Raw genomic sequence first — 12,899 nt, forward strand, 5'->3', positions numbered from 1 at the left:
TCAAATATTTTCTTAACATGCTTAAAATGAATGATATTTTAAAATAGTTCATATTCATCTGCTAAGCTAAACAAGATTGCTTACTTTCTAAGGTTGACTTATCAAGATTTTTTTTCCCCCCCCAGGTTGAATTTCAGGCAGGATCTGAAGGCCAGCTTCTTCCTCAGCATTATTTAAATGATCTTGATAGTGCTCTAATCCCTGTGATCCATGGTGGGACCTCCAACTCTACTAGTTTACCATTAGAAATAGAATTAGTATTTTTCATTATAGAAAATCTTTTTTAGTGAAAGATATGAGTCATATTATATATTGCAAACTAATTTGTTAAAACTAAATTCACTAAAGCTGAAATGCCACAAACACTAAAAGTAAATGTTTGCTGTTTGAAACACGTAAGTTTTGCTTTTTAGGCAGGAAATGATCTTTTTAAATCATTAGCACAATATTTAAATCTCTAAAAATTTAAGAGACCAACAGTTTTTGAAGCTTTGACGTAATACAAGTTCTAAAAGGACAAGGATTTCTTCTGTCTTTAATAAATTTGTAGCATTTACTGTGTTATTTAAATGCAAAGCCAAAGTATCTGCACTTATGTATACCTCGTTATGCCAAGAATGATTTTAATGAAGGCTCTTTTCAGGTGTAACCTTATGAGGGAAATGGCTGTTACATTAGCCAGTTACATTGCTGGTTTCTAAAGTCTGTTAAAAATGAATTTCAGTGACATAGACAGTTTTCAGATCTTAGTCATATGATAATTCTTTGAGTAAGGCAGATAACTTATTTGTATAATTGGAGTGGAGACCTACCTCCATGATTAGATAAACTGGTTATTTGGATTAAAATCAGAATTTTGCCTTTTTTCTTCTCAAATTATTATATATATATATATATGGCTTTTTTCTTGATTAAATGGGTATTCTTAAAATAATTGTGGGTGCTTCAGAATTTTGTGCTTCTATATTTAAGTACATTGTTTTTATAGCAAGAACATGTGATTCAGTATGTGTTTTGTAAGTCTAATAATTTATAAATAGGTAATATTTTTGTATTGCAGTGTATTATTTTTCCTCCTTCCTTCAAAATATACACCACTTTATTTCCCACTTCTAAAAGTGATTGACAACAGGCCATATGACCCTTGAAGTAGTCATTATGTAGCAATAAATGAAGCCTGAAACAGGTTTTTTTAAACTTTTCCTTTAAACCTTAGAACTTTCTTGGCAAGTCTGCATATTTTCACTGACACCAATGTATTAAATATACATTTTAATGAACTAATTACTTTTGCATATTTTAAATTCTTTATATGGTAGTTATTTTTTATAACAGGATATTAACATAAGTTAAATTCTATGTATTTGAAACTGTTACAGAACTTTGCTCTTCAAACAGCAAAATTTTAAGAAGTACGTTGTGTTAAAAGAAAGTAACGGGGATATTTTAGTTAGTCCTCCATTTACATTATATAAAATACAGTCACTATTTTGATGCTTTTTTTATTCTTATATGGTATATGTTTTTGTATCAAAAACACTCATTATATATTTCAAGAAAAAGAAACTACACTAAATAACCCTGATGTAAGAAAAATACTTATGAAGCATCTCAACTTGAAGACCAAGTCAGGGTTATTAACTCAGGATCTGAGGTCTCAGGCTAGTAGAGACTGAGAATTTTACTCCACTGGTCACATGGTTCATACTGAATCACATCTGTAGTATGAGCCAAAGATACCCTGTGAAGGAGATTATCAGTCTTCTGGAAGTAGCTACTTCATAAGCAATGTAAAATGTTGCAGCTGTTAAATAAAATGGCAACACAAAGTAACCTGTGAAATTTACTGAGATGGTGTAAGATTATTTTTATCAGTTTATGTTTTCTTTATATAGTGTGTTTATTTTGCAGTATTAGTTACGCAGTCTATGAATAATGAAATTATTTATTTATTTATTTATTTTTTTTAAGTAATCTCTATACCCAGCATGGGGCTCGAACTCATGACCCCGAGATCAAGAGTCACGTGCTCTTCTGACTGAGCCAGCCAGGTGCCCCTGAAATTACTTTAAAATAACCAAATGGTGGAGAGCTCTTCCCATGATAGGATAGCTTTAGATTTGTTTTCATAAAGCCTTTACATTTAATGATAATGGAATAATGTACCTTTGGAGGTACATTTTAAAGTATTCTTTGTAGAGGTAGGTTTCTTATTTGGTCATGTTCTTCACATTGGTATTTATTTTGAAATTTTAATTTTTTTAAAGGTGAAGAAATAGAATGGTTCTCTTTCTCTGAATTCTGAAATACGAAGTAAAATCTAGCCCACTTGTTCTGTGTAGCCACCCAACAAACTTTGTGTGTCTATATACTTGCTATGTGCAGAGCATTTTGTTAGGCTTCACTGGTCAAAAGATGAATAAAATATTTCTTGTCCCTATTAGAGCTGACTGTATGAAGCAGATAATTAACAAAGTAAAAGTAACTGCTATAATAGAGATATGAATCTTGACTACATGGTTGGAAAACAACCCAGGAGGCAACCCTCTCAGGTCTGCTCCCTCTTTGGGAGCTTTATACTGTATCACTCATTAAACTTTGCTTTGTTGCCCACCAAAAAAAAAAAAAAAAAAAAAGGAAAACAACCCAGAAGGATAGCCATACCAATAAGGAGATGGCCAAGAACTTGTTAGATAGTGGGCATTAAACCTGGCTAGGTAAGAGATAAAAATCTGAAAAGTAGGTAATCTATAAAAAGACTGAACTTTCCCTTACTTTAAAGAGTCTACTGTGTTGTATGAATATCTTACCCTATGATTTAATCATAAAAGCAGTAGCTTGACTGTGGTGTCTCAACTGCCTAATTTTATAACAGCCTAGATTCAGATATTGTTTTATAAGTGAAGAACAGACTTTTCTTTTTTCAGTCACAACCGTAACTTTGATAACTTGACTCACATTTTAAGAGAAAATATCCTGAAATAAACCAGAAACCTATAAACCCATCTTAGGTTTTAATTTTTTCTTTGTGATTATCAGAAAAGTATAAAAAACTTATCAATATAAATTTTACCTTCCACCTTGTATGTGTCTAGCTTGTTCTTCCTACCCTCCAATCTCAAGTAATCGTTTTACTAGTTTCTTATGTATCTTCCCATGGTTTAGGTGTAGTAGCAGCAAATACAAATAGATATATGTATTATTTTCCTCTTCTCATTTTTTATACAAAATGTAGGATGGTGTTTACACTGAAGAACACATTGACTTCCTCAATTACTTTGAGTTATGAGGTTCATATTTAGAATCTTAAAGGTTTCATGCCTTCTCAAACCACTTTTGATTGATAAAAGCATGTTACTGGAATTATGACCATATGTTTCAGTACGAGGACTATTTTTCTCGTAACGAACTTTTTATTACTAAAATTAACTTGCAAGTTTATTTTTTATTTAGCTATATTTAAATCCTTTATTTTTTTCCTACCAGACACTAAGGCTTGCCATCTAAATTTATCTCTTACCATTTAACAGATTTTTTTTTCACATCATATTTTTAGTAGTTTTAAATCTTTATATTCTTTCTTTTGGATTTAGCTTGGAACAGTTTAATATATAACACCTTTTGGGAAATATTTTGCGCATCTGCATTGATAAAATTACAAACATTTTCATGCTTTATACAAATGAAGGAGTGGGTTTAACTCTAGTGCTTTGTTATGAACCTCTGAATATAATAAAGGTTTTCTTTTTTTCTTTTGGTAAAATACAGTACTTCCCAGCCTCCAAGATAGCCTCCTAGTGATCCCTACCTCCTGGTATTCATACCCTTGTGTAGCCCCTTCCCACATAACATCATTGGTCTTTGTGACCAAAAGTGGCAGAAGGGTTGGGATGTCATTTCTAAAATTATGTTGTAAAAAGCTATCACTTCCATCTTTGGTGCATTTCTCCCCACTTTCTATCTTTTGTCCCTTTCTTCCTATCCTTTCCTCTTCCCTCTGTCCCTCACTCTCTATTAGATCACTCACTCTTGGGGAAGCCAGCTGCCAGGCTATTGGAGAGGCCCATTTGGCAAGGAACTGAAGCCAACAGCCACATGAGTGGAAGTGGATCCTCCAACCCCAGTCAAAGCCTTCAAATTGCAGCCATCATCCAAAGTTTGCAACCTCATGAGAACTACCAAACTAAGCCATTCTCAGATTCCTGAATCTCAGAAACCATGTAAGATAATGTTTTAAGCTGCTAAATTTTCTGGTGATTTGTTACATGCAGCAAGTAATATTAGATAACTAATATAAGATACTTACGTTTTTTGAGCAGCTATACATAAAAGTTGCTACAATTAATTGCTGGCAGAATTAAGCATATTTCCTATCAACATTTATGGATTATATGCCAAAAGTAGCATGTGCTAAGTGCAGAGAATACCAATTGAAAGAGTAGGGTTTGCCCATGTAGGAACAAAGATGCAGTTATGGGAAACTTCTTGTTTCTGGGAATTGTATGCTAGGATAGTTAGGTCCATATTCCTGCTGAAAACCAAAGGTGATTAAAATATAAAAATCATCTTAAAGCATCAAGATATTAAGATAGTAAGGAATGTTCAGTCCAAAAGGAAAGAGAAAAAGAGAAGGAAAGGGGGCATGGGGTCCTACTGAGACAACCTTATGGGGTGAGGGAACAGATCAAAGTTCAAGGCCCACACAACATTGTAAATCTATTCAGAATTATGAACCTAATGGGAACTTCCCCATGACCTCCCTCCACCCCGCCAAAGGATGAGGATCACCCAAAGAATCTTAAGCATTTAACTTGCTTTAGGGTGGTTCCACACTGGTGATCCCTCTAGGTGCTAGGAGGAATAAAAACGTAGATCCTCTCTATAGGAAAGTAACTTCATTGCAGGCCACAAATTACTTCTCAAATATAACATTTACCAACACACAGTTAAAATACAATAAATAGTTACATAAGGAAATTACTCCAGAGCCAAGAATTAGTAGAAATAACGGAAAACTCCTTTCGACAGGTATTAGATTTTTGCTTTCTGTGTTTCAAGAAATAGTCAAGTATAAGGTACCTGTAGGGAATGGGAAACCATACAAAGTAATGGAGATAATTTGGGAAAGAAGTGAATACACGTGTTACAAGAATATATTAAAAACTGGACTGTTAAGCTCTAATTAAATAGGTTTAATGGCACAGTAGAATACAGCCACTGGGGAGAATTTATAAACAGGGATATAAATCAGGAGAAATTATCCAGAGTACAGCTGGGAAGGACAAAAAGATGGAAAGATGGGAAAAAAAACATACAGAGCAGATAGTGAGAAGTCCTAACATATGCTTAATTAGCGGCAGAAGGAAAGAGGAGAATAGGATACTACAAGTATTTTTAAATATAAACTTCCAAAGTCAATGAAAGACCTTACTCCACACACTTAAGCTAGACAAATCCCAAACAGAATAAATAAAAAGGAATTATAGACATATAACAGGAAAACAGGAACTTCCAGCTAGCACAGAGTCCAAGGAACAGTTTGCTCTCTCTAGTCGAACAGGAAAGGGGTTGGGGCTATGAGACAAACTTTTGAATTTACTTGACTTATTCCAGGGGAGCTGCAGAAAAGTAGCACCCCCTCTTCACCATGTGCAAACCCTGTGAGGTGGAACCCTGCCATACACCAAGCTCAAGACAGCAAAACAGCATCACTCGTCTCTACCTACTGATGCAGTGGGGGCAGAGAATCAGACACTGCAGGGTGGAATACTGGGAATGGTGAAGGGAGGCTTAAAGCCCTGACTTTCTACCAGAACAGCAAGGAGGAAGATCTTGTAACCAGAGAGTGTGGGGGGGAGATCATAGGAAGGAACTAAAAGTGAACCTCCAAATTGGTGTATAAAATCCTGGGATCACCTCCAACCTCTGCATGTGTGAAACTGACCAGAAGCAGCTGAGCAAGTGTTTTAAACACTGAACTACACTGTAGGTCACTACAGGCATAACTCAGAGACATTGTATATTCCATTGTAGACCACTGCAATAAAGTGAGTATTGCAATAAAGCGAGTCAACTTTGAATTTTTTGCCTTCCCAGTGCATATAAAAGTTATGTTTATACTATACTGTAGTCCATTAAGTGTATAATTATATCTAAAAAACAAAGTACATACCTTAATTTTAAAATATTGGTGAAAAATGCTAACCATCATCTGAGCTTTCAGTACATCATAATCCTTCTGCTGGTAGAGGGTCTTGCCTGAATGTTGATGGCTGCTGACTGATCACGATGGTAGTTGCTAAAGGTTGGGGTGGCTGTGGCAATTTCTTAAAATAAGACAACAAAGAAGTTTGCTGCATTGATTGACTCTTCTTTCACAGTCATTTTCTCTGTAGCATGTGATGCTGTTTGATAGCATTTTACCCACAAAACTTTCAAAATGGGAGTCAATACTCTCAAATCCACTGCTTTATCTACTAAGTTTATATAATATTCTAAATCCTTGGTGTCATTTCAGTAATCTTCACAGCATCCCCACCAGGAGTAGATTCCATTTCAAGAAACCACTTTCTTTACTCATCCTTTTTTTTTTCTTCTTCTTTGCTCATCCTTAAGAAACAACTCCTCAGCCATTCAAGTTTTATCATGAGATGGTAGCAATTCAGTCACATCTTCAGACTCCACTACTAATTCTGGTTCTCTTGCTATTTCCACCACATCTGCAGTTACTTACTCCACTAAAGTCTTGAACCCCTCCAAGTCATGCATGGGGGCTGGAATTAACTTCTTCCAGACTCGTTAATGTTGATATTGTGAACTCTTCCCACGAGTCACAAATGTTCATAATGGCATCTACACTAGACAATCCTTTCCAGAAGCTTTTCAGTTGACTTGCCCAGATCCATCACTATCTAGGCAGCCTTAAAAAAATATATTTCTTAAATAAGACTTGAAAATTGAAATGACTCCTTGATCTATGGGCTGCTGAATGGATACAGTGTTAGCAGGCATGAAAACAACATTAATTTCATTGTACATCTCCATCAGAGGTCTTGGGTAATCAGGTGCGTTGTCAGTGAGCAGTCATATTTTGAAAGGAATCTTTTTTTCTGAGCAGTTCTCAACAGTGAGCTTAAAATATTCAGTAAACCATAGTGAGCAAACCAAGTGAGCAAGTGCTATTAGAAAAATGGCACTGATAGACTTGCTTGACCCAGGGTTGCCACAAACCTTCAATTTGTAAAAAACAGTATGGGTGAAGTGCAATAAAATGAGGTTATGCCTCTATGCAGGTTTCAGGATGGCCACTGGGTGGTGCACAATCAGGGCAGATTAGAACTGCCCTGTAATGGTGTTGAAAACTAAATTATCATTGAAACCACAACCCACATAATGCTGTCCAGGATATGTGGTCTGAACTAACTGGATGGACTGCAAGCTAAAACCAAAACAAAACAAAAGCATTCTTCTAAAGACTTAACAGGACTGACAGTTTCATAATATTCAAAATATCTAGGAAATAATCCAAAATTACTCAACATGTAAAACAAAAGGGAAATCTAAACAACTCTCAAGGGAAAAGACAAGGAACAAAAGTTATTCTGGGGTTATTAAAATTTCAGAATTATCAGAAAAAGACTTAACATGTTATTTTAATTATATTCCATAAAGAAAGGGTAAACATTGTTTAAATGAATGGAAAGGAAAAAGTCTTCACCAAAGAAATAGAAGCTATAAAAAGAACCTGGGTGGCTCAGTCAGTTAAGTGTCCACCTTCAGCTCAGGTCATGATCCTGGGGTCCTGGGGTCCAGCCCCGCATTGGGCTCCCTGCTCAGCAAGGAGTCAGCTTCTTCCTCTCTGCCCCTCTTCCCCACTTGTGCTCCCTCTCTATCTTGTTCTCTCTCTCTCTTAAGTAATAAATAAAATCTTATAAAAAAAAGCCAAATTGAAATTTTATAAGTGAAAAATACAAATAAAAAAATTTACTAGAGGGTCTTAATAGGATGGAGATAACCAAGGGAAGAGTAAGCAAATTTAAAGATAGATCAGTAGAAATTATCCAGCCTGAATAACATAAAAAAGTAGAAAAGAAAAAAGAAAAGCTTTGAGGACTTATGGGAAAATATCAAAAGGTCTAATATTCATGTTATAGGAGTTGTAAAAGAAGAGAAAGAAAAAAACATTTTAAGAAATAATAACTGAAAACTTCCAAAATTTGGTTAAAGACATAAATTTATATGTTTACATAAAATATATTTACAACAGTTATACTGGCACAGCAAACTGCTAAAAAGTTAAAAACAAAAACCATATCCAGGCATATCATAACCACACAGATGAAACCAAACATAAAGAAAAGATCTTGAAAACAGGAAAATGACATCGTCTACTTTTTGAAGAACAAAGATTTGAATTATGTTGTATTTCTCACCAGAAACCAGGGACAGTGGAACATCACTTCTAAAGTGCTTTAAAAAAATACTTAAAATTATCAACCCAGAACTTTAACCAGCAAATACATCTTTTAGGAATTAAAGTGAAATAAAGACATTTTCAGAAAAAGGAAAACTAAGATAATTCACTGCCAGTAGAACTGCTGTAAAAGAAATGCTAAAGAAAGTTCATAGAGAAGTAAAATGATATCAAAGGGAACACTGGAATGCCAAGAAAGAAGAAAGAGCAACAGAAATGGTAATATTTGGATAAACAGACTATTTTTTCACCTTTTAAGTTTGTTAAGATATGTATAACTACTGAAATAAAAAATTTATAACACTGATGGATGTTCAACACATATAGATCTAATACATGTGAGAACAACATCCTAATGGGAGAGAGCAAAAAGTTTGGTATGCAATAATCTCTAGAGGGACGCCTGGGTGACTCAGTCAAGTGTCTGCCTTCCCCTCGGGTCATGATTCTGGGGTCCTGGGATTGAGCCCCACAGCAGGGAGCCTGTTTTTCCCTCTCCCTGCCCATCCCCCCACTCGTGCTCTCTCTCATTCTCTCTCTCTAAATAAAATCTTTAAAAAAAATCTCTAGAGTAATCATTAAAACATATATGCATGGAGAGATATTTTTAAAAGCCAATATATAAATTAAAATGAAATTCTGTAAAAAAAAAAAAATCAAAAGGAGACCAGAAAGGAAAACAGAAGTGAAAAGCAGACAATTAATGATAAATGGTAGACCTAAATCCAACAATATAAAAAATTATATTAAACTTAAAGGGTCTAATATGGTAATTAAAACACAGATCAGCTAAAAAAAAACTTGATTGTATACTATCTTCAAGAAACTATCTGAAACATAATGGAATATATAGGCTAAAAAGTAAAAAGAAGGGGAAAAAATATACCATGCAAGCACTAAAAATTTTTTTTAAAAAGCCTGGAGTGGCTTTGGTAATTATCAGACAGAGCAGATTTCAGTAAAAGAAAATTTACCTTGTGGTTTATTATTGCATTTCATAGACGAAGTAATAAGAGAATAACTTTCCTAAAGTCACACATCTAGGAACTAACTATTGGAATTTAAGGAGAAACTTTCTAGCAATTAGGACTCTCCAAACTGAAGTAAGCTGTATTAAATTTATGCACATTTTTGATGGCTCTGCTTATAATTTCAGAACCAGAAAAAAAGCATTAAGGTCATCTAATGAAATGTCCCTACTTTTACTAACAAAATGAAATCCTAGTTAAAGGGCACTGAGACTACTTACATAGCTAGAGGCATATAGCTGAAACTAGAATCCAAGTCTCCTTCTGACCATTGCCCTTCTCACTATAACCAATGCTCATATTCTACATGATGTCTAAGGTTTATTTTTAATCCCATGAATATATGTGTTTTCATGAATTGTTTAACACTGTAAGTAAACACAGCTAACTGGGTGAAGTGGCAAAAATGCCTGACAAATCTGTTAAATTACAAAAAAAATTTTTTTAAGCAGCTAAAGGGAACCAAGGTATATAATATTTAAATTCTCAATTCTCAAAAACCCTGAATTACATTGAATTACATTAGTTTTTTTCTTAATCACATTTTAGAGATTTTGTAATTAGTGGGATCCTCAGATTTTTTAGCATTAAGTTATGTAGAAGACAGCATATATTGCAAAGACTCCAAATTTGGCAGATGACATTAAGCATCTTTTGTTTTAAAAAAAAGGTCTCCTGAACTGCAGAATAAGCCCGAGAAATGGATATCAAGTAAGTGGAAGCTATCAATGTAGGCTTATCTAAAAAGTAATTAGAGGGAACCAGAGAGTGAAAATAGACTGCTTTAAACTTAAAAGAATAAGCAATTGGGCTGGCATAAACTTGTAAATAACAAAATAGAGACCAGAAAACTAAAAAATATATTTAATATAGCAAACATAATATTTATAAATATTATATACCTACGTACACACACAGTTGACCCTTGAACAACATAGGCTTGAACTATGCAGGTCTACTTTTACACAGATTTTTTTGATTCAGAAAGTACTGTAAATGTTTTCTCATGATTTTTTTATGATTTTCTTAATTTTCTTCTCTCTAGGTTACTTTATTGTAAGAGTACAGTATACAATACATATGACATACAAAATGTGTGTTAATCGACTGCTTATATTATTGGTGAGGCTTCAGGTCAACAGTAGGCTATCAGTAGCTAAGGTTTGGGGGAGTCAAAAGTTATACACAGATTTTCAACTGTGCAGGGGGTCAGTGCCCCTAACCCTCCATGTCTCCCCATTGTTCAGGGTCAACCATACATGTAAAAAAAATTTTTACATATATGTATACACACACACAAATAAAGAAACAGACACACATAAGTGCTGACTGGAAGATAACTAAATTCTAAGGCCAGCTACGCTCTTACTCAAGAGTGAGTTATGTAAACTGAATCAAAGGTCATCCTTCCACAAATGGCTTCACCTTATTCCACTCCTCTAATATGTATAAAGTCACCACTTCTACCCAGATTGGGTTACTGAGAACTAACAATACATTCCTTATTCCTATTTATATATATCATCAAAAGTATCTCCAAACTCTCAAGTCAATGCCCAATTTTCACATTCTAATCTCATAAGGCTCTGTATATCTGCTCTTCTTTCCTCAAGGCACCATATACCCTTAACATATGAAACCTTTCCTTTGTGCCAAAAAAAGTAATTAGATACATATTTGGTATAAAAATATATTTTCTCCTACTCAAAAGTAGAGAAAATAGTATGATATAGCTCCATGTACCCATCCTACAACAAACCTCAGATTCAACAATTTTCAAGATTTTCTACTTTTGCTTCATCTACCCTTTATTTCTTTGCTGGAGTACCTTCAACCAAATCTGAGCCATCATCATTTCATGCCAGATACTTCAGTGCACAGCTCTAACAAATGGACAGTGAAGAGTAATTTTAATTGAATCAATTCATAACCGTAAAATCTATGAAAATTGACCTAATACCATAACCAATAGGCCGTAAAAACTTTTGAAGTGCAGCTGATAGCATCAAGAAAGTGAAAAGACAACCTACAGAATGGGAGAAAATATTTGCAAATCATCTATGTTAAGGGACTGGGAGTCAGACTTCATAAAGAATTTTTACAATTCAACAAAAAAAATTTTTTAAGCAGCTAAAGGGAACCAAGCTATATTAATATTTAAATTCTCAATTCTCTAAAACTCTGAATTACATTGAATGGAATTGAATTAATATACAAATTGAATTGTGGTATATACAAATGACCCAACTAAAAATGAGCAAAAAGGGGCGCGTGGGTGCTCAGTCAGTTAAGTGTCCAACTCTTGGTTTCAGCTCAGGTCATGATCTCAGGGTCATGAGACTGAACCTTGCATTGGGCTCTGCGCTCAGCATGGAATATGCTTGGGATTCTCTCTCTCTCTCTCTCTCTCCCTCTGCTCCTCCACCAGCTTGCATGCTCCCTCTCTCTCTCTCTCAAATAAATAAGTAAATATTTTTTAAAAATGAGCAAATGATTTGAATAAACATTTCTCCAAAGAAAATAGTCAATAAGCACTTGAAAAGGGGCACCTGGGTGGCTCAGTCGTTAAGCATCTGCCTTCGGCTCAGGTCATGATCCCAGGACCCTGGGATCGAGCCCCACATCGGGCTCCCTGCTCGGCGGGAAGCCTGCTTCTCCCCCCCGCCACTCCCCCTGCTTGTGTTCCCGCTCTCGCTGTGTCTCTCTCTGTCAAATAAATAAATAAATAAAATATTTAAAAAAATAAGCACTTGAAAATATGCTCAACATTATAAATCACTAGAGAAATGCAAATCAAGACTAGAATGAGATACTACTTCATTATGCACTTGGATGGCTACAATTTTTATAAAATCAACAGAAAATAACAATTATTCTTGAGGATATAGAAAAATTGGAACTCTTATACCTTGCTGAAGAGAATGTAAAATGGGAATAGCTGCCTTTAAAAACTGTTTGGCAGGGGTACCTGGTTGGCGCAGTCAGTTAAGCATCTGACTTTTGGTTTTGGCTCAGGTCATGATCTCAGGGTCATGAAATCGAGCCCTGTGTCAGGCCCCACACTCAGTATGGAGTCAGCTTGAGATTCTCTCTCTCCCTCTCTGTCCCTCGCACTCGTGCTGTCTCTCTCTCAAGTAAAGTAAAATAAAATAAATAAAAACTTTAGCAGTTCCTCAAAAAGTTAAACATAAAGTTACCAAATGAACCAGCAATTCTACTTCAAGAGAAATAGCTTCCACATACTTCCACACAGAATCTATACATGAATACTTATAAGCAGTATTAGTTATTAGTAGCCAGAAAGCAGAAACAATGCAAATGTCCATTAATTGATGAATGGACAAAGTGTGGTATATACAAACAATGGAATTTTACTTGGCCATAAAGAATAAAGTAGT

At 34.8% G+C, this 12,899-nt stretch overlaps 1 protein-coding gene and 1 long non-coding RNA gene across 5 annotated transcripts in view; one reads left to right on the top strand and one right to left on the bottom strand.

The window, feature by feature from the left end:
- ZFYVE16 (zinc finger FYVE-type containing 16) overlaps positions 1 to 6,061 on the top strand; it is a 51,849-nt gene extending 45,788 nt beyond the window's left edge. For 2 of the 3 annotated variants that reach the window (XM_027604519.2, XM_027604518.2), the window contains one exon: positions 126 to 287. In XM_027604519.2, the coding sequence (XP_027460320.2) occupies positions 126 to 287 (162 nt within the window). Of the gene's footprint in view, positions 1 to 125 lie in introns of all 3 variants that reach the window. The other variant, XM_027604520.2, reaches the window with a different exon arrangement.
- Positions 1 to 12,899, bottom strand: part of LOC113928664 — a 67,389-nt gene that overhangs the window by 53,547 nt on the left and 943 nt on the right. Inside the window, exon 2 of one of the 2 annotated variants that reach the window (XR_003521918.2) lies at positions 6,173 to 6,326. The exons of the other annotated variant lie outside the window; for it this stretch is intronic. This is a non-coding gene — a long non-coding RNA (uncharacterized LOC113928664). The remainder of the gene's footprint in view (positions 1 to 6,172; positions 6,327 to 12,899) is intronic. 2 annotated transcript variants of the gene reach the window in all.

This window comes from Zalophus californianus, chromosome 5 (assembly GCF_009762305.2).
Source record: "Zalophus californianus isolate mZalCal1 chromosome 5, mZalCal1.pri.v2, whole genome shotgun sequence".
Taxonomy (NCBI): domain Eukaryota; kingdom Metazoa; phylum Chordata; class Mammalia; order Carnivora; family Otariidae; genus Zalophus; species Zalophus californianus.